The sequence below is a fragment of the Hylaeus volcanicus genome, chromosome 2 (assembly GCF_026283585.1).
Source record: "Hylaeus volcanicus isolate JK05 chromosome 2, UHH_iyHylVolc1.0_haploid, whole genome shotgun sequence".
In the NCBI taxonomy this organism is placed as follows: Eukaryota; Metazoa; Arthropoda; class Insecta; order Hymenoptera; family Colletidae; genus Hylaeus; species Hylaeus volcanicus.
Genome location: NC_071977.1, coordinates 2,917,699 through 2,938,633, shown reverse-complemented (window position 1 = coordinate 2,938,633; position 20,935 = coordinate 2,917,699). Strand labels below are relative to the sequence as shown.

The window sequence follows — 20,935 nt, the reverse complement described above, 5'->3', positions numbered from 1 at the left end:
GAGATGGCAACCGGGCCGACAAACCGGATAGTATAGGTTGCCGCATACCAGGGGCACCTCTGCGCCTACCATATCGCAACCAGGCCTACAAACTGCCTAGAATCGGTTGCCATTCAACAGGGGCTCCGCGCCTACTGTGCGTTGAATTTTAGATTTTGGTATCAGGAGAACATGATATGCGAAGAGGTGGCACAAGAAATTTCTGCTACGTATCGAAGTTCTGGCCAAATTTTACATTTTGGTTTTACATTTCATGCAAGAGGCTCTCATAAATCATACTGCACTTGTCAAACTATAGATACGTCGTTGAAATATTGTTCCATTATTTCATTTTTGTGTTTGGAAACTAAAAACGTTGTCAACAATTACTACGTCTTAGATAATGTTAGAGTGATACGCAGTGTTTTGTTTATTTCCTTGTTGTTCAAGACCTTTGTCATTTTACTTCAAGGCATCTCATAAATAATCAATTCGGTTAATTATTTGAATTTGTCGAAAATTCATTAGGATAGCGCTTTTAAGTTGTTATTGTACACCGTGTATCAAAATTCAGTGTCTTGAAACTGTTTTTCATCAAGATCAGTTAGACTGCGATACTTAACGCATCTTTATGCTGAAAATATCTTTACAAGCGTACATACAAAAATTGAGCCTGAATAGGAATTTATTTTACTCCGGATATATTATAATATGAATTTTACTTTCGATACATTTTTGTATTATTAATTCAATATTAATAACATTTAACATCCGATATAAAAAGTATGATACCAGAATGATAAATGAAAATAGAGTACAGTACAGAATAATACAAAATAATACGCCATAATAGAGAATACTGTTGCATATTCTTGTGCATTCGCCCATAAAGTCATAAAAATCTGTAATGATCCTATTTTATTTTACGTCCTTGTTTCTCATAACAGAATTTTCACAGAAAAATCTCTTTCCAGGAAAACTCCGCCAACGACGAGCCGTCGACGACCAGTGATATATTGATTACACATTCATTAAAATTTATGTTACCACTCTCTTTATCGTTAAACAAAAGAATGAAAAATGAAAGTGCAAAAACTCATAGCATACATCGTAATTAACGCTTTCTTCGTAGAATCTTGAGTATACTTTCTCGCAATTTGTACAGATATCGATTTTTATTTCTCTAGAGCTAGCAAACTCGTTTCTGAGGCGTTCCTTCTTTTAACATTTTTTTTTATCATTCAGATCCCAAACAAGATCTCGTGTAACGCTGTAAGATAAGTCCGTAATCGAGATAAACATTTTCTTTCGATTTTTCAATCGGTACTTAAAGAAAAAAAAATATTGCTCTAAAATGGCACATCCTGATACTTGTTCCCCATTCCAAGATGGACAAAATTAAAAATAATACAGAAACATATAATCAAACATATAATCAACAACTTACTTTCGAAATTGATATCTTTTCTAAATAAATGGTATTCTTCCTTCTATTATTGTGTATTATTGCATTCCTCCATCCCTTCAACTCTCCATGGACCACCCTATCCTGAAACGAAACGAGTTGAAATCAGAAGGCAGCGACCACGCTTTCATTTTTAGTTGGACATGCCTATAGTCGTGACTATTTCGAAAATGATAACTCGTATGAGGAAATTTTTCAAGCATCGCTGCGGAACATGTGGAAGCATGACTAATTGCGAGTCACAAGGCAAGAAAAATCTAGTTAACCGGTAGGCTACCAGGTGATTCTACGAATGATCGATAAGGCCGGCGATAAATTCGAGCGTGCTCGTTCGCTATTAGCTTGTGTCCCGCTGACAATCGCAGGTGACGCTTCAAAGACGGAAAGACGACAAATATTGTACCAAAGAGTGTGTCATTCTCTTTGCACTTCGCTTGTTATCTTCCTGAGTGAGTATTCTTTGATTTTTGTTTTTGTGGACCATTAACACTTTGCGGTCCTATGTCGAGCGAGGTTCGACAAAAATGTACTGAAATCAGAAAATTCAGACCGCAAACGGTTAGACATTGGTTTAATATTATTCGTCAAACAATACGACGTGTAAAGCGAGCTTATTGTTATTACGTTTCAATCCTTCCGCGAGTCTTTCGTAAATATGAAACAAAGTTTGCTTCTTTCTAAATTTAGTGTACACAATTTAGATTGAGTTTGCTCTCATTAGATTAGAACCACGAGGCAAAGATACGCAAAGTTAAGTAGTTGATATGATATAATCTTTAAGTGATTGTATAACTTTGAGTGCCTCGAAATATCGAATATCTTGGTTGTCTAGTACATTACAAATAGGATAATTTCATATAGTGCAAGAAAACAAAATTGATGAAAATATATTAATGTTAATACATCATTTATAAAAATGAATTTTTCTGAATACTGAGTATATATTGGATAGTTTGTTCTTTTGCGAACTACTAGTACCAGACACTTGTCCCTGCTAATCTAAATAGGATAATTTCATATAGTGCAAGAAAACAAAATTGATGAAAATATATTAATGTTAATACATCATTTATAAAAATGAATTTTTCTGAATACTAAGTATATATTGGATAGTTTGTTCTTTTGCGAACTACTAGTACCAGACACTTGTCCCTGCTAATCTAAATCTAATCTCACTTTACACTTTACATTTTGGACTTCTTATATCTAAAGATCTTATTACAAGTACGCAGCCGTTAGCTTAAGGATTGTACGTCACGAATAATACCGATTACCAGGTCTCACACGGTTGGTCACTCTGCTTATAGCATCAAGTAGTAGTAACCGAAGTGGAGAACGAAGTTGCGAGTCCAATATGGACCTAAGAACAAACAAAAGAATTGAACAAATGATTAATAATTATTTGACAAAGGTCAGACACTCGTACATCCATGCTTTAAAACTAACTAGACTAAACTAAGGTACATAAGCAATACAATACTACATAAGCAAAAATAAGAGGGACACAAGACGCGGATGCGCGATCGCGAGATCCATACCGCTCGAAGGATCGTCGCAGATCGTCGAAGAATGAGCTCTCGCTCTTCGCATACCTGCTTGAGGTAGAGAAGGCTCGTTGAATCCATCCAAAAGCATTAATTAATGTTTAAATACAGTTATCATTTATATTCATAGCAAACATACTACTATAACGAAATTGTAAAAGTATTGGTCCCACTTTCCGCAGCGTTCAAACAAAGGCCACTTTACTTTACTCGATTAATTGTTTTTCCGTTTTATCGCTTTGATCCCCGACAAAAGGTATATTCACTCGTTAATCACGAAAACAAAAGTAATGGCATCCATGAAGGTCATCCTCGTCGCTGCAATTGTGTGTTTGGCGATGCCAAGCGAAGCTATCGACTGCAGCAATAACAGATGCACGCGCGAAGGCCGAACACAAACTTTGTGCTTGTATCCGGTCAGTATTTAACATAATTTTGTTTATTTTAAGATAGACGATTTTTCCTAGATTTACGATTAAACGAGAAGAATGGCCATGCAGGTTTGCTTTGTCCGAATGAAAATTTATTCTGAAGTATTTTCGTTTCTCCAGAACCCGAATCCAGCACCAGCGTGTGGCAAGGTCCAGAGCACAGGCTTCACTAACAGCGAAAAGGATGAAATCGTTAACAAGCATAACGAGCTTAGGCAGTTCGTGGCCAGGGGTGCAGAACACAGAGGCAACCCAGGACCACAACCTGCAGCGTCGAACATGAAGATTATGGTAGCTTGACTATTTCAAAACGTCGAATTCTTTTGCAGTATAATATGTCGAAAACGTCATCTTAAAGTATTTCTGACGTATTCGAATAGTTAACAGGATTATATATCTTAAAATAAAGTGTTGCATCGGTTCTAGAAGAGATATTTTTTCACGAATCTGATGTCAGCGTTTTGAAAATCCGAATTTCGACAACAGATTCGTTATCAGAGGCCCGAGAAACCCCCGAATATCGATTTTCATCGAAATCCGTCGATTATTGTAGATTTTAGTCCGCCATTTCTAATTTTACGTATGTTTCTTCTTAAAAACCTCCTTTAATCATAAATCGTCCACTGATCATGGCAAGATTGTATATATTGAGAAAGTCAGTATCGAGCGATTTGGTGAATTGTTTCAGTCTTGGGACGACGAATTGGCCACGGTAGCCCAGAGGTGGGCTAATCAATGCAACTTCGGACACGACTCGTGCAGGAGTGTCGGTAAGGCTCTAATTAACTCTCCGATGCATGAACGTTTGTTGCTATGGAACAGAGTGTCATCTCTTCAATGGCGAAATGCTATTTAATTGCATTGCAGAACGTTTCGTAGTCGGACAGAACGTGGCGTCTACCTCGACTACTGGACAACAAAACTCCAAACCGTCGGACTTGATAATGATGTGGTACAACGAAGTGGAAAAGATGGATAATCGCCTGGTGGACAAATTGACGTAAGTCTTCCACGCCATGATATCTGAAGTAGTACTCACGACTCGTTTACTTTACTTTATCAGGAACATTAACGACGTGGGTCACTACACTCAATTAGTCTGGGCCGACTCGTATAAGATCGGTTGCGGTAAGATCATCTACCAGGATGGTCAATGGAATACGTACTACCTGGTGTGCAACTACGGTCCAGCTGGCAATTATATCAATTCTCCGATCTACCAAAGAAGAAACTGATGAATTTACCAAAAACAAAATAATTCCACAAGTGTACTTCCACCTTTTACTCCTTTTATTGTTAATGAAGTCACCTGTAATCCAAACCAATAAGCTCTAGTGAATTAAACAGCAGAGAAAGTTGATGTTAGTAGAATTATTCTTCTTACCATCCACTTTGATATTTTTTTGCAGACCCAATGTAAGCACTCATGCTTTTGCTTATCATGCAAACTCTTTACAAATAAAATAATGGGTCCTTTTAATCCAAAATAATTATAAACTAACTTTACCATATATGACACGGATAAAAAAATACATATACAGGCTTAGAAGTAGTTGAGTCATCTATAAAAGTCTTCAAATTTTCTTCATTAATGTAATTAAACTTAGCTCCGAATATTTTACACACTTTGGCATGCGCTTTATCGTCATAAAATATAACACTAACAACCTAAATATTATTTTCGTTCAGTTTTATTAACAAACCTTTTAAAAATACTCCTATTTTGGGACTTGTTGGGGATTGTTTTGGGACTATCCCGTCCTCCTACAGGAGGGGGTGGGGTGCTCATTGCGCACCTGTTGAGGGTCTACAGATCCTGTTTAGCAGTGAAATATGAAAATAAACAATATTGTTATACATTACATTTATACTAATAATTAATAATAATTAATAATATTGTTATACATTAAATAAACTTATATTCAATTACTGTAGTAGTTGGTAGTTTTGAAAACTTACTTGTGAAAACTACGAAAACAATCAAGTGGAATATCCTCGTTTTTGCATAAAATACATATTCTTTTTATTTATATAGCGTTTATTAAAATATTTTACAAGATATAAATCTGTAATTTACCACGTAACAGGTGTCTGTAACAGTCTGTATAATCTCTTTTTCTCGTTTTCTTTGTTTATATTAGACTAAGAATACCAAATATGTAACTGTGCAATTTTATAAATAAACAACGTTCAAGAAACAAAAAGAGACATCGCAGATCTATACCATTCTTTATGTATAGTAATTGTATCGAGCAGTATTGATCAGTATCGATGTTGTGACAGAAAATTTAAAATTAGTTACTTTTGCTTCAACTGAGAGCACGTGCTTATAGGAACTTTTTATTCTATGTACCATAACCTAAAACCGAACCGATCCTTACTTTCGCGCCAAATCTCAACAATCAAAATACCGATTCGCGTAAAAAAGACTACAGTTGAAAAGTTGGAAATCGTGATGTGCAGTGTGGTATAACGTAATTTTTTAATATCACGGATTGGATCTGATTTGAATCTTCTTATTATTAATTGAATATTATTTAATAAATTTTTGTAATTCTATTTTATTTACAACTGATATGCATGTATTTTGAAACAATGACAAACAATGACCACACTATAATTTAATAATTTTGTAACAAACAATGACAGATACCAACGTGTGTTTTGGTGCAACTATTGACTTTATAACTTTCAGTCTAATAAATTGAAAAGGAATCAAATTACTTTGAAAATGACTGAAAATTGTGACGTTAACTATCCAAATGGTGACGAGGAATCTGACTTAGATACCAAAATGAAAGAAACAAAAGTGGATAGTGCGGCAGCAGATCCTTCAGACAAATTGCAAAACAAATCCTTAGAAATGAATGACATTAACAGCGATGCTGACACCAATGTTTTTAATAAATCCGTAAAAGAAATTGACAAAGATCCTGTGCATGGAAATGAACTGGAGCACAACAATATTTTCAAAAAGTTTTCAAGTATAGTAGACAGCGACTCTGAAGAAGAGGATACATTTATTTCAAAGCCAAAAAGGAAGAATCCTGTTTACAATAGTTCAGAAGATGAAACCTCTGATTTCAACAAAAGTACTAAGTCTAATACACATTCTAATAAGAAAACTATTACTGCGATATTTGTTAATAGGGATTCTGATGAAACTTGTGATTATATTAATGCTACTGATAACAGAGAAGAAGTTTCAAATGGAAAAATGGGTACAAATAGTGTAAGTAGTATGGCAAATATGTATGCTTGGTAATTATCTTGGTAGCTTCTTGTAAAGCTAGTATTTTTTGAGTCATTCCATAATAAATATATATGAACTAAACTTGCCATTAATTTAATGCTACCCTCGTAATTTTCAGAAGATAGGTAGCCTTTTTGAGAAGCCAGTAAGAGAATTGTACCATATATGTATATGTATAAATAATACATAATTGAAATGATTATTCAAATTTGCATTGTACAGGTGCAAGATAGATTTAGAAGCCTAATAGATTCGGAATCGGAAGATGAAAATGAAAGACAATTGCATCCAGCAGAAAGCGGCAAACAGGCAAAGCAGAAAGGAAATCGCGAATCCAAGACAAGAAAAGTAAATACCTGAAAAGTTTCACCGTATTTTAATACATTTTTTCGATATTTTAAAGTATCAATTGCAAGTCAATTTTGTAATATGTAACATTAATAGAAATGGTATTGTATTCTAGGTTTCGTTGAGAGCTGCGAAAGATGAAGCCATGAAACAAATACAAAGCGAGACGCAGCGTTTGATTAGAGAAACAGAGATTTCTCTTCCCTACCACAAGCCAAGACAACGAACGTTGCAAGAATTTTTGACTAGAAAGAAGGTATTATCTGTTCTTCCAAAAGCTCCTACAATGGCAGCGAAATTGAAAATGTCTTCCGCTATTGTCGAGTACGTAATTTCAGTACATTTATTTTGAATGCTACATTACAATAATCAGTATATTAATTTTGAATTATATCTCAACCTTACAATTTGCTCTTTTTTCGTCAAACAGCAAAGTCCTGAAAGAGAAAGAGAAAGAAGCTGAAATATTTTACAAGTCTTCGGATTCAGAAGAAGAAGTAACGGAAAATCATTCTTTGCCGGACAAAGAAAACACAAATAAAGGAAGTACACAAGAACTTAAGAAAGATAATGCATCGAGGAAGTTATTCGTCGATGATAATTTGTTTACTGATAATAAAGAAGAAAATAGCAATGCTTCTATAACACAGGAAATGAACGAAATTTTAATCGAAACAAAAGATATCGAAAGTAACAAGTCGATCACACACGATGAAATGAATAGAATAGGAAATAACTTAATATCAGATTCTTATTACGAAATTAATGACAACCTTGACACAAGAATAACAAATCCAGTTGAAGAGATTAAGATGACCGAAGTAGACAATTTACCAGAAAAGGAAGATATCGAAGATAAAAATAAAAACGACGAAAAAATTACGATGAAAAGTATCGATCAAGGCGAAAACGATCAAGCAAATAATTTGAAAACTGCTAACGAATCCTCCGATGCATCCACTTCGAACTCTATCAGTGATTATGCGAATATTGTAAAACAATCCTTAGGAATAGTTACAGAGGAGTCAGACGACTACAACGAATACGGTTTACCTCCACCTAAATTAGACATCTCTCCAGATATCAGTGGAAAGAAATTGTTACCGAACGTGCAAAGTTTGAAGCCTAAAATCAGGGGCTCGCCAGGTATAATGATCGATTTAACGAATGATATTAAACCTAACAAGAAAGGAGTAAACGCTTTGATAGATCGGTTTATGTCGAAACATTCCAAGACTAATAAACAAACCAAAAACGAACAGGATGTTAGTGTAATACAAGTTAAACAATCTTCGAATGGCCTGTCGATAACCAAAGAAATACTTCCCTACAAATTATCCAATCTAGAAAACGAAGATCCCAAGATGAACAAACCTGGAGCGAAGTTGAAACGCTTGAAGGAGGAATTGAAGCAAAAGATGGCATTGAAGCGCGACGAGGAATGGAAACAGAAAGAACAGGAGATGAAGGAGCAAGAAATCGAGTGGAACGAGTCCATCAACGAGGAAGATGATTTCAACGTACCATATTCTCCAAGCATAGAATCATACAAAAGTAAAGCAGAGGAGGAAGATGAGGATGAGGAAGAGGATGAGGATGAATTAGAAGAAGACGATGTGATGAAAGAGAAGAAGAGAAGCAAATGTGACTTCATAGACTCCGAAGCTGAAGTCAGCGATGATGAAGAAAACGACAGGGATGAAATTATAGAAGAAGATGAAGACGAAAACTTGGAAGATGATGGAAAGGAATGCGAAAGACTAATTTTAGAAGAAGATAGCAGTACTTGCGATAGTATTAATGCATCTTCCAAACATAAAACGTTTAAACGAATCACGGGACCCTTTGAAGATGATTCGAGGTCTTCGAGTGCGGAGAACGATATGGACGCGGTAAATGAAGATAAAAACACTTCCTTTTTGCAACTAGCAAGCGTAGACATGTTCAACGAAGCTGCTAGCGACAATGAAAGCGATATTCCTGTGTCTCAAGGGCATGTTGGAACCAGTTCAGAATATCAAGCGAGTCAAACACCCCAGAGTAAGATTAACAGCTTCAATTTCGTTTCTCCCTTGACGCAATTGACAGCGTTGAATACTCGCTTGGAGTCTGAAAAAGGGGTGAATGTACAAGAAGAATCGCTTGTTAACGAATCTAATGGAATTCTCTTGGGAAGTACGCAGGTCGAAGAATCGTTCCAGTCATCGCAGCACTTTAAAAAGGAAGTAACGTTGCAGCGGAAGCTGTTCCTCGATCAAACTGTTATGTTAGATGACGAGCTTCTGGAGTTATGCTCTGGTAGGTTCACGCAGGACAAGGGTAATCTTAATTTAACCAAGGAGCCTGAGGTGACCGAATCGCAACTGTTGGAACTATGTTCAGGGACGTTTACTACTCAAGTAAACAACGCTGAAAATTTAAATGTATCAAAGTCAATGGAAAAAGGTTCATCATCGATTGAGACAAATACACAAAACGAAGAGCAATCGGAGAAAAATAGAATGTTTTGGAATAAACTGAGCATTGTTTCCTCTGATGAAGAAGACGAGATAGAGAAGGAAATCGGCAAGTCGTCAAAGAGGAAAGTGAAGAAATTGGACCTTTCTGATAATGAGGATGAGATGGGCTCTTCTGTATCCAGTGATGAGGAACCAGAAGATGATAATGATAAATACGTCGACTATGACTCTGAAGAGAATGAAGTAATAGTTCCTGCAAAGAACATAAAGCAATACGCTGCTAATTTTTTGGAGGAGGAAGCTGAGCTCAGTGAAAGCGACTGTGATGTCTCTGCAGATGAAAACGAAGAGGATTTGGATAAATTGGAATTGGAAGAAGGAGACAATGAAGAAATCGATGAGGCAGAGATGAAGAATCAGTTGGGGAAGCTTCATATGAGGCAAGTATTGGATGATGATCAGAAGGAAGTGAATATGCTCAAGGAATTGCTGTTCGAAGATGGGGATTTGTTTGGAGAGAGTGTCAGAGAGCGGAAACTAAAATGGAAGAATATAGGTATGGTCGAGTGTGATTGAGTATATTTAAACAATTAATTGGATGCTGTCATTGATAGGGCAATATTAAATTATTCTGTTGGTTGCAGATAAACAGGATGGTAACGATGACTTCACACCATCAGAGGATAAGGATGGTTGGGTGGACTTATCGGATGAAGAGGATGAAGTAAAGTGGCGTAAACAGAGATATGAAAGAGAGAAATTCCTGGCAGAAAAGGTAATGAATAAATTTCATTAAGAAGGTATGTTAGTCTAGAATTTTTAAACAAATCTCTTTTTCTTTTAAAAATGTCATTGGCAAAAGATTTGTTGAACTAGGATTTGTTGAACTGTCTTTAGGGGAACGAAAAGAACGAGTTCGAGGACGTCTTAGGTGACAGTGAGATATTTAAATTTGGCTTGAAGATTCTGAAGAAGAAGCGAATCGACGAGTCTCAAACGCAAAACACGTTGGTGGAGACGCAACATTCCTCGAGAGGATCAAGAATACCTCACACTATAGCCGAAATGTTGAAATGTTCGAATTTAGAAGGCGGTACAAGTGTGCTACGAGTGAGAAATTTAATAATTATGCACATCCTTGGTCAAACTCTTACTATCGCGATTATTATCTAAAAATTGTTTGATTTTTTCAGAGTGTTATGAAGAAACGTTCCTTTCTCGCCAGAGGAGAGGAATCGCTGGCGCGTTTGGCTGTCGTGGCGAAACAAAAGGATATGCATGCGTCATCCGTCAACCAAAAAAATTTTGTCTTTACCTACATCGATCCGTCCACTGATACAAAAGACGAAACGTCTACTATTAAACCAAACGCTGATCGCTCTAAAGCGAGAAAAAAACGTGATGTACTTTAATGCGTTTACATATGCAAGAGTATCAATTGTAAATGTTATAAGGGTTGCAGTAAATAAGTATACCAGATTAATGAAATTAGTGTAAATTGATATATTTTTGTAATTATATTGTATAGATATATTTTGAATAATAAAATATTACGGATGTATTGTTATTCATAAGCCATTATTAACCCTTTGACTGCGGACGATTTTTGTTGGAAAGTGTAAGAGGCGTGGAGGAGTGAATTTGGTTAAATTTTATTTCAGGGGCCCAAAATGGGGAAGATAGAATATCTTCTAGTAAAAAAGATGAATTTATTGTGTTCCTTATAAACAATTCGCTTATATCAAATTATGATATGTACAAGAATGAAAGATATAATAAATTTTTTAACGAATCGATACACGAAACAATTAATGTAATATAGTTGATTGTTTTTGCGTAACTAATTTTAAGATAGACATACATTATAGTAAAGAGATACATAATATTTTTAAATAATTATTCTTTTGCCTTTATAATTATCTACTATAATAGAAGCAGTGATTTTTCGTACGATATCAACATTATTTTATCAATGAAAGTTTGTATAAAATATTAAATTACGATGGTGTGAATACATATATACATGATGTAGATTAATATTTTATATATGATAAATTTACTTGTTCAACTTTTTAAAATGAACGTATTCCATTGAGTATAAAAATTTGTCAGATATTTACACGTCACTACAAACATGATATTAGTACTGTTTTAAATCATTTCTTGTATCTATTGCATGATATATAATCATTTTTAATTTCTTGTTTATTGTATCTCTGTAGACCGATTATTGAGACGAAAATTTTTTAAGTTCTTTCTTAATCGAAGCAATTAATGGAACCGCAGGATCTTCTTGTGGAAGTTGACAGTCTAACAGTATGGATTTTTTATTTATACTCGGTAGATTAGGTCTGTGAAATGGACCAGCACTCAACGGTCTGGTACCCCAAGTGCTGTGAGATTGAATCGGCACCGAATGACTATTTTCCATAATGTTTCCCTCGAAGTGCTTTTCTGCCAATAGCGTATCAAGACTTGACTTAATTTCCATTGTTGGCGAGGATGCAGAGCTGGAAACATAAACAAAGTTTTAAACACGGCTTGGATAAACCAACTACTTTATATAGAAAAATACCTAATATGGGAAGACCTTCCTTTGGTCTTTGAAAAGATTGTAAGAACATCTGGTGTATACATAGCAGAAGCTGGTCGCGGTGTACACGATTGTATTTCTGATTTTGGATCTCGAGTTCCGAAGAGACTGAAGGAATCTTCTAAGAGTTCGTTGAGCCTTCTTCTTGCTCGACCAACAGGTGTTTTCGATGTCATGTAATTTGGATCATCGGTTTCCGATGTATCTGATGAAAGTAAAATTTATTCGTACAATTCAAGAGAAATCGAATTAAACAAACAATATTTTCATTTATAATGTCTAAAAGTAAGTAAATGTCAAATGTTTCAAGACTGATTCAAGAAGTCAATCACTGTAATAATTATACCTTCCGTAGATAATATCTGTTTTTGAAGGTTCCAAACTATAGGACCAACAACTCCAGGATCCTTGGTAGTGCTTAAACTTCTCGAAAAACCCGTATCATTGTCATTATTGTCTCGTCTAGGTAGATCTGGAGAATCAATGTCTAAATGATTGACCTGTAAAATAAATGTTTAAATAAAAATTCAAATTTAAAATAACTTCCATTATACAAAAAAAGTTATTGCGTACCATGACAGGTTCTAAAACTTTAGACAAAGGTTCAACGCTTTTCAACTTGGGGAACTGTTTACAAGATGGCATGGAAAGGTAAGAATGTGGTGAAGCGGTAGCTTCTTCTATGGCTTCTTGTCTCGTGTAACTGGTTTCCAAAGATTCAAGAGTTTTTGAATTATCTATCGTGTTGATTGAATTGGAAGGTCTGGGCACATCTATAGCATTTGTCCTTGAAATCTTTCCGTGCGTCAATCTGGAATTAAGAATTGTTTAGTAGATCCAATTATTCATGAATATACTGTTTATTAAATTGAGCTAAGTAACCATGGAAGTGGTAGTGGTAGTTAAAAAAAAAAAAAAAATGCATGATCTGAGAGTTGATTTTAAAAAGATACCAAATACGTAATTTGATAATATTTGAATGGAAAAATATTTGTGTATTGAAGTATTTCTCATATATACCTTCTCTTTTTAGAAGAGTGCTCCCAAGTACTTGCTTCTCCCATTCTTCTTTTTGTTTCATCATCCTTCTCGCTTGAAACTTTGTAAATGTCTCCAGTAAAACTGTCATGAGTTTGAGGACTAATCGGAGATCTCTGCACACTTTCCAAAGTGTGTTTCTCGCTATCGTTCGTCTGTAAACAAAAATGATAAATTTAATAGATTGGAAGAACATATAGTACTATAGTCGGTTTCATAAATCATTGAAATTTCAAGGATACCTTAATTTCCATTTCTGGTGTCGATAAAGCAGTGTTGCTCGAACCAGCTAATTTCGGTACATAATATTGTCTTTTCTTTAGAAGACCATGGTTTGGTGGTGCAGTTACTGCACCGTGTGATCTTTTCTTTCTCGTAGTAAAAATTAATACCGCAAGAACAAAGGCCAAAAGAACAAAGCCAGCACTTGCTGCACCAACCAGCAGCCATGCATCTCTTTTTCTTGACAGTGCCAATGGTCGAGATTCTTTTATATATGCTGTATGGTCAAAAAAATATATTTAACAATCATTTTAAATTTTAATAGAGTATGCAAAGATTTCTTATGTCTCAGCTTTATAAGGTCTACGTTTACTATGTTCACTAAGGACTTACGTTCACTCTGAATAAGGACTGGCGCACCAAGTTCTAGCGCAACTTCCTGAGGCGACAAAAGAGCCATGTCTTTGGCAGCTATTTCAGCAGGTACAGGTTTTCCACCCAAGTGGACGGAGTAAATCAACCTTGTGGAGCCACTTTCGGTCACACTTGTATTTTGCATTCTAACTTGAACAGTCTCCTCTGCAGAATAATTGAGTAAGTGCAAATCCAAATGTTTGTTTTCTTTCAACTCTTCGATGTCATTCAACACTTGCTTTTTGGATGTTGGATGATTGTTGGGAGAAACCTGAAAGATAAATAAAACGGTACTCAGTCTTATACCTATTGTTGATTTAAATAGTATGCAGCATTCTCACTGTGGTATGTTAGTTCTATTGTGAATATTCGATAAAAGTGTCAATATCATTATATTTTTTTCTATGGAAACAGGAATAGCTTGAATGGTTCGTTATTTGATAAATGAAAGAAGATTTGTAGATTTAAAAAAATGCTAATAATTGAGTATAATATAATTCAATTTACAAGTTATTTAACAAAAGTTATTGGAAACTTGATTTTTACTTGCAAGAGTAGATATACGCACAGTTTAAAATCTTCCTAGATAAAAGTGTCTAACCCTTTTGAGCAAACCAAATCAAGATCATCTCATCGTTGGTGTTGATATAGAAAATTGGTCCATTCTAGTGTCTTTACGTTGGACAATTGCCACTGTATGTGTTGTAATGTGAACACTGTTTTATTTTGACTTTTTTTCTTCTTTGTATAACTGTTACTTCTTCAATTGTTCTTAAACAAACGAGTGTATGGCCGAATTGTGTGCAATTGTGAATGTTTGAGTAGCATGCAATCCTTTTGTAATCTAAGAATATATATTAAATACATAGTTAAAGATAAAATACAATTCATAGAACATAAAACTTCCAATGAAATTCTCTAATAACAGATATAGTAAGTTTGTTTAATAAGTTCACCTTGCTTTTAACGAGCATTCGTTTTCCTATGTCTCTTTGAACTAGCGGAATCGTCTGTAAAAGACCCAGGTGATGTTTCTGATGTCTTGAGAATGCAGTTCGATATAAACGCGCTAATTTTAACTCGATGTTAGGCGGTACAGTTTCACCAGCGCGAAGAACTGTTAGCAACCAGTATCTAAAACATAACAAACAAACACATATTCATAAACACAGATATAAGATGAATAAGATTACCTTACATTCACACATTTACACATGCAATTCAATAATATGATAACTTCACAAAAAGTTTCACAAAGGTAAGGGATAACTAACTAGAGGTTTGACAATTCTTATGCAGCTTTAAAAATACATTTTGTTGTTATGGTTGAAAAATTAAGAACCTTGGTCCAGGATCATCCCCAACTAAGATGCCAATATTTTTATCCTCTCTATCATCCAATGTAGGAGTTGGTTCGATACAAGTGGTACATTGTGGTGTATGAGGTTCGGATTGATGGGGTTCATAGTTCTCCTCCTCCACAGGCAAGTAGAGCGTAACTGTGCGAAGAATTGTCCTGGTATCATGAAATGCACGGTTTAAATCTATCCACGATGGAGCATCTTCAGCATCTGTCCAAAAGAAATCTTGCAGATGCACTCGACGTCCTGGCAGGTGCTCGATTACAATTATTTCATCCTCTGGAATCAAATACAATTTGCAAACAATTAGTGAAATAATATATATAGTATAGAATAATAATTAAATAATTTTATGTAGATGTATAATTACACTGTATAATATACAGTGTATGATATATTTTTCAGTGGTTTAAATTTCTTCTAATATCATCAATTGCTTAAATTCAATTTAGTTTAGTTTGTTCATCGCTAAATGATTATTCCAATGGAAGTAATTGGAACCTTTGAAAATTGAAACCATCAATAGGAACTGATAATATTTATTACGTTCTCAGATAATTTATTTGTAGAGAATACTCTTAATTTGTTTAAAGCTGACTTCTTCTAGTAGAAAATAATAGTTATGTACTTACACTGACTTACACGTATAATACGTTAGGTTATGTGTGCTGGGAAGCGTAATGGTGATAATAGTATCGATTGGTCGATACGCACCTTCAGCTTATCGTTGAATTATTTAAGCTACTTTTTACAGTTTGTCTACATTGCCTAAGTTTTCTTGGATGACACAAAGTCGACTAGTTCGAGTCAATACGATTTGTGTTTCATGTTACAAATTCACTTTGGGCTCTATAGCAAAGAAAATTGTCAACTGAACATTGATTTCGTAATTTAATTGACTAATCTGACAGAAAAATTTAAAAGTCAATTCACATAATGTCACTGTTCACAAACATTATAAAAGAAATACGAAAATTGAGCGATCAAAAGAAACTTGTTGCATTGAAACAAAATTCGTAATGTCTCTGCATATTTTAAATATGCCTCCAGTATTCCATGTGCGATGTAACAATATAGAGGAAAGACAACTTAAAATTTTCTAGGAAAGATGGAAGAGACGAAGAAAAACAAACAAAGCAAATTGCGAATTTCAGGATACAGCTATTTCGAATGTAATGTCAAATAATCTGAAACTGTTTACGTAGCAGACAAGAACTGTCAATGCTCGATGTTATAAAATGGACACTGACCAGCTCCCGGTGGAAGGGAGGCTTGCACTTTCAAGACGTTGAAATTTTGCAGAAGAAAAATTACTATTGCACTGAATGAAACCGACAACACAGAACGCAAAACACCGCAAACAGGCATTGCGTCGAACGTTCCCCGCTCTGACTAAAGAGAGGGAAACGCCATTAAACATATAGTTGAAACAGAGAAGCGAAACTATTACCGGAAACTTTATTAATGTTCATGTATCTAAGGGCGCCGACTGAACTAATTTTTCTCATACATTCACACTTTTTACTTTTTTCTGCATATTTATATAATATTACATGGTAATATTCATGATTTAACTTCTAATTGTTGATTTGTATACTAATAATTGACCGATATCATGTTTTTTAAACAAATAGAAATCGCGAACAATATGGAGCCATCTAGCGGCGGGAAATGGGAACTATTTCACGACAAACTTGGGCGGTTTGCAAATAGTTGGCGCGACATTTTTCGGTATTTTTATTTATTAAAATAACTTAATATTAGTACATTATTAGTGTACAAATCAACAATTAGAAGTTAAATCATGAATATTACTATGTAATATTATATGAATATGCAGGAAAAAATATAAAATTAGAATATAGAAGATACTCCGTACGACTCTATTACTCCGTGACGAATAATCGTGTAGAAAAATCGAAATTGTAAGCGGAGCTTGTAATCTTTTTAATGAAAATGAATCATCCTCGAATCTATTTGACGCAAAGGAACCTTTATCGGATAAAGGAGAGCCATAACGTAGTTAAGAAAGGTTGAATTGTGAACTGGAATGTACAGAGAAAGCGGTAAATTATTGGAAAAGTGGAAAGAGGAAGCTACTATCACTCGAAAGTGTCCAGCAAAAGTTTAAGAAAGTAAAATCAGTATAACAATTACACGGGTAGCAACAGTGCTTAGTAAAGGGTAGCGCGCCACGAGAGAAACTGTTGAAAATATTATGGTATGTCTTCAATCAATTCTGCGTAGCTAGTGATCCGAAAGCAATAATTCATAATAATTATAAACTCGGATAGTTTTTCTACTTCTTCTCTTAATGTTTCCAATGTTGAAAGAAAGTAATCTCTAAATTATGTTTTGAAAGTGGCGTCAGCCAATCTTTAACGTGACGACGTTCTTTTCTTTTCTTAAACCTTTTATAGTACAAGTAAAACCTTTGTATAATAAAAACAAGTAAAAACTGTTTAAAATTTTATGTATATTATTATGTATTATTATAGTATATACAGGGTGTACCAAAAATCTTGGAGGTCCTTGAAAGGAGTGGTTCGGGGGGTGATTTGGAACAAATTTTTCCTTAGCGAAAATATTGTTCGGGTCTTCGTTGCGGAGATATTAATAAAAAACCCCGACCAATCAGAGCGCGAGTATGCCAATGAAGCGTAGGGTACGCTACTGCCGGTGCTCCACCGGCATACTCGCGCTCTTATTGGTCGGCCGCCCAGCGCGTAGCGTACACTACCGCGGACGCTACAACGGTATACTCGCGCTCTGATTGGTCGGCCGTCCAGCGCGTAGCGTACGCTACCGCGGACGCTACAACGGTATACTGGCGCTCTGATTGGTCGGCCGCCTAGCTACCGCGGCCGCTCTACCGGTATCCGTGCGCTCTGATTGGTCGGGATTTTCCGTTAATATCTCCTCAACGAAGCCTCGGACAACATTTTCGCTAAGGATAAAGTTGTTCCAAATCACCCCCCGAACCACCCCTATCAACGACTTCCAACATTTTTGGGACACCCTGTATATCCAAATTCATTTTTTTTCTAATCCTCCTAATCAATTTTACTAAAACGACTTCGCTTATTAAAGCATTACTTTGTTAATAAAAATCCGATGAGAAATCTCCTAGTACTAATATCAAGTATCGATTATAAAATAATTTATATCCAAATTCAGTCTTGTCTAATATTGCAAGCCTTCTAATTAATTTCAGTAAATCCAACATCAATTTTGATAAAACAAAATGTATAATAATCACACTAAACAGAAGATGATAGCAATTTAAATAGAAGAAACGGGACATAGTATTAATAATATTAACAAAAATTCAGCTATCTTTAAAAGATCTTTACAATCACCTTGAAAATTTATCCATTTTAATCCATCAAGGTTGTTTTCGAAATGTATTTCTTAACAAACCACTCTCCCTAAATAACTTTTGCAAACACATTTGTTTTATATCTTCATTCCCTCGCGAATTACATTTAACCGTTCCAAGTTAAACGAAACACCCTACGAGTCAAATCTGGGTTAAGGCTGCGTTAGATTTTTTCCAGAAGGCGACCATAATTCGAGTTATAGAAAGTTAAACGAATTAAAGTGACGATCAATTGATTAGAAGCTCGTAGCTTGAATCAGCACTCTCGATCCTTCGATTCTGGATCTCTGCTTCGGAGGAATCGATCGCGATTACGTAATCGAAGGGGAATCCTGAAAAAATAGTTCAGCTTCCGCTGTAAAATTATTTAAATCACATAACAGGAGACTGAAAGCGAGCGCGCCGCCCCATGCTCGCTATACTGTCTGCTTTTCTTCTGACCGATTACCTTTCCCACGCCGGCTTATAGGAGCATAACCGCGTTTATGTTGCAGTCTGCCGCGCGCACTTAGTCACACGAGTATCACACATACACACGCCTAAACTTAACATACGGCTATGAGAAATTCTCATTGCGAGGGCGATTGTCTGTTGCAACAGCAAAACCTAGCCACTGATCCAGTTTGAAAATCGTGTGGAATCCTCGGCGGTGTGATTAAATCACCGACAAATCGGGATTTATCGTAACCATAAACGCGGTTGCTCGAAGAAATTTGTACGAGCCGAATTCAATTATCGTAAATTTCGCTGATTGAAGGATATTAGTAGTTTCAGAGATTTTAGAATGATTAAAGAAAGGTATATTAATTTTTCAGATAGGTAGATTTTAGGTAGAAAATAAAGGGAAGAAAAAGAAATTGATTTTTGTTATATTAAAAGGGGAATGACTCGATATTAAGTCAAGGTTAATACTAAACAACAATTAATACAATTTTCTATGGAAACGTTTTGCTTAATTTTCTATGATTAAAGTAGTATACAAAGTATACTACTTTGACATAGCATAGAAATTAATATAGCAACATCGTGGTTAATCTATCGATACCAATTTTATTTTATGCATACTATGAACTGTTGCTTATTTGTTAAAATTGTTTAATTTGCAAGGATTAAATTTGTGTTCAAAATATATAATATATTTATAATATATTATTCTTCTATTATAATATATTTATAATATATTATTCTTCTTTTAAAATTACTATCACTTCCTATTTATCGTAATTATAATACATTTCAATTATTACATTTTCTAATGTAATATCTCTATTAATTTGTCGAGAATTAAAATGTATAGATCGAGAGAGAAGAGATGAATTAAATTAAATTGTTATGTGTACAGGATTTGAAGTTGTGACCATTGTTTACAACGGGTACAATTATCTTCGTCCATTTGATCGCATTCGAAAACAGTGGTCCAGTTTTCTTAGTAACCCGGTAGTTTGCTCTCGAATTTCTTATAATACATTCACCGTATCGCGTTCACCTAAGCGGACACAGTGTCGTGCCTACCTTTCCATCGACTTCGTTGCTATTATATATCTCGTGGTATTAGTTACATGTTTACGCTACTTTTTATTCTGATTTTTCAATTGTATCTTCGACTATTTACTCCTTGAATCATTAGCAAAGTAATCGAGTTACAGGAAATTAATTTCTTTTTTTTATATATATAAATAGTAGGCGAATCGAAGAAAGGGAAAGTAATCTTTTATATTTACGTAGCGATCGAATTCAAGAAGATGGAGGGGGAAGAAATTAATTTTTCGTATTTAAGCAGGAGTAAAAGAGGAAGAAGAAGAAGAAGAAGAAATTCATTTTTTTATATTTAAATAGTGGACGAATTGAAGAAAGGGAAATTAAACTTCCATATTTAAACAGGGGTAAAAGAACTCAAGAAGAAGAAGAAGAAGAAGAAATACATTTTTTTATATTTAATTAGTGGACGAATTGAAGAAAGGGAAATTAAACTTTCATATTTAAACATGGGTAATTATTATATCTTTCATACAGTAGTAATTGAAAAATAAATGAATGTAACCTTCTAAACAGTAGTAAATGGGATCTAAATAAAATATCTTCTGAATAGTGATAATTGAGATTTAATTGGAAGTATATCTTCTAAACATGAATTTCATTCCTGATATTTGATATATTTTTGAAATTATGCACATCCTCCTACATTTTCCTCTATTTTCACTTGCCATAAATGCATGAACATCCTCAGTCTACTAATTAGTATAGTCACAGAGGTCTTGAGGTATTCCACATTTCTTCCTCATGCTTTCCACATTGTCCTCACGCAATGACCATATTTTTCATAATTTTCATTCTATATTTACACTTGTATGATACACATTAACACACAATTGGAAACATTTGGAAAATTGGTCAGCAAAGTTTCTTCCTCAAACTCTTCATATCGTACTCACATAGTGTTCATAATTTT

The 20,935-nt window shown here is 34.7% G+C and overlaps 4 protein-coding genes across 4 annotated transcripts in view; 3 read left to right on the top strand and 1 right to left on the bottom strand.

Moving 5' to 3' along the window:
- Positions 1 to 1,752: 1,752 nt before the first annotated feature.
- LOC128872437 (venom allergen 3-like) lies at positions 1,753 to 4,777 on the top strand. Its single transcript, XM_054115115.1, has 6 exons — positions 1,753 to 1,893; positions 3,245 to 3,404; positions 3,540 to 3,710; positions 4,108 to 4,189; positions 4,287 to 4,419; positions 4,483 to 4,777. The coding sequence occupies exons 2-6, from the start codon at positions 3,279 to 3,281 to the stop codon at positions 4,652 to 4,654; spliced, it is 684 nt and encodes a 227-aa protein (XP_053971090.1). The 5' UTR covers positions 1,753 to 1,893; positions 3,245 to 3,278; the 3' UTR covers positions 4,655 to 4,777.
- A 1,054-nt stretch (positions 4,778 to 5,831) lies between these two features.
- On the top strand, positions 5,832 to 11,046 carry LOC128872429 (claspin-like). The gene is made up of 7 exons (XM_054115094.1): positions 5,832 to 6,651; positions 6,895 to 7,020; positions 7,136 to 7,344; positions 7,451 to 10,035; positions 10,124 to 10,254; positions 10,377 to 10,589; positions 10,673 to 11,046. Exons 1-7 carry the CDS (start codon positions 6,151 to 6,153, stop codon positions 10,889 to 10,891), a joined length of 3,984 nt encoding a protein of 1,327 aa, XP_053971069.1. The 5' UTR covers positions 5,832 to 6,150; the 3' UTR covers positions 10,892 to 11,046.
- Positions 11,047 to 11,191: 145 nt separating this feature from the next.
- Positions 11,192 to 16,492, bottom strand: LOC128872433 (uncharacterized). The gene is made up of 10 exons (XM_054115109.1): positions 16,358 to 16,492; positions 15,089 to 15,386; positions 14,703 to 14,880; positions 13,726 to 14,017; positions 13,353 to 13,609; positions 13,093 to 13,265; positions 12,646 to 12,883; positions 12,419 to 12,572; positions 12,055 to 12,277; positions 11,192 to 11,989 (listed from the first exon to the last, which is right to left on the bottom strand). The coding sequence occupies exons 1-10, from the start codon at positions 16,473 to 16,475 to the stop codon at positions 11,707 to 11,709; spliced, it is 2,214 nt and encodes a 737-aa protein (XP_053971084.1). The 5' UTR covers positions 16,476 to 16,492; the 3' UTR covers positions 11,192 to 11,706.
- Positions 16,493 to 20,363: 3,871 nt separating this feature from the next.
- Positions 20,364 to 20,935, top strand: part of LOC128884749 (mediator of RNA polymerase II transcription subunit 15-like) — a 16,561-nt gene continuing 15,989 nt past the window's right edge. Inside the window, exon 1 of the mRNA XM_054138345.1 lies at positions 20,364 to 20,369. The gene's annotated coding sequence lies outside the window, so the exon portion shown is untranslated. The remainder of the gene's footprint in view (positions 20,370 to 20,935) is intronic.

Excerpts from the sequence above, each read along its gene's own strand:
- LOC128872433 (XM_054115109.1), bottom strand. The coding sequence starts at position 16,475 with ATGCCTGTTTGCGGTGTTTTGCGTTCTGTGTTGTCGGTTTCATTCAGT. Across the intron at positions 13,266-13,352 it reads CACCAGAAATGGAAATTAAG|ACGAACGATAGCGAGAAACA; the intron begins GTATCCTTGAAA and ends TTTTGTTTACAG. Across the intron at positions 11,990-12,054 it reads GGAAGGTCTTCCCATATTAG|CTCTGCATCCTCGCCAACAA; the intron begins GTATTTTTCTAT and ends TTATGTTTCCAG.
- LOC128872429 (XM_054115094.1), top strand. The coding sequence starts at position 6,151 with ATGACTGAAAATTGTGACGTTAACTATCCAAATGGTGACGAGGAATCT. Across the intron at positions 7,345-7,450 it reads ATGTCTTCCGCTATTGTCGA|CAAAGTCCTGAAAGAGAAAG; the intron begins GTACGTAATTTC and ends TTCGTCAAACAG. Across the intron at positions 10,590-10,672 it reads GCGGTACAAGTGTGCTACGA|AGTGTTATGAAGAAACGTTC; the intron begins GTGAGAAATTTA and ends TGATTTTTTCAG.
- LOC128872437 (XM_054115115.1), top strand. The coding sequence starts at position 3,279 with ATGGCATCCATGAAGGTCATCCTCGTCGCTGCAATTGTGTGTTTGGCG. Across the intron at positions 4,190-4,286 it reads CGACTCGTGCAGGAGTGTCG|AACGTTTCGTAGTCGGACAG; the intron begins GTAAGGCTCTAA and ends ATTGCATTGCAG. Across the intron at positions 4,420-4,482 it reads CGCCTGGTGGACAAATTGAC|GAACATTAACGACGTGGGTC; the intron begins GTAAGTCTTCCA and ends TTACTTTATCAG.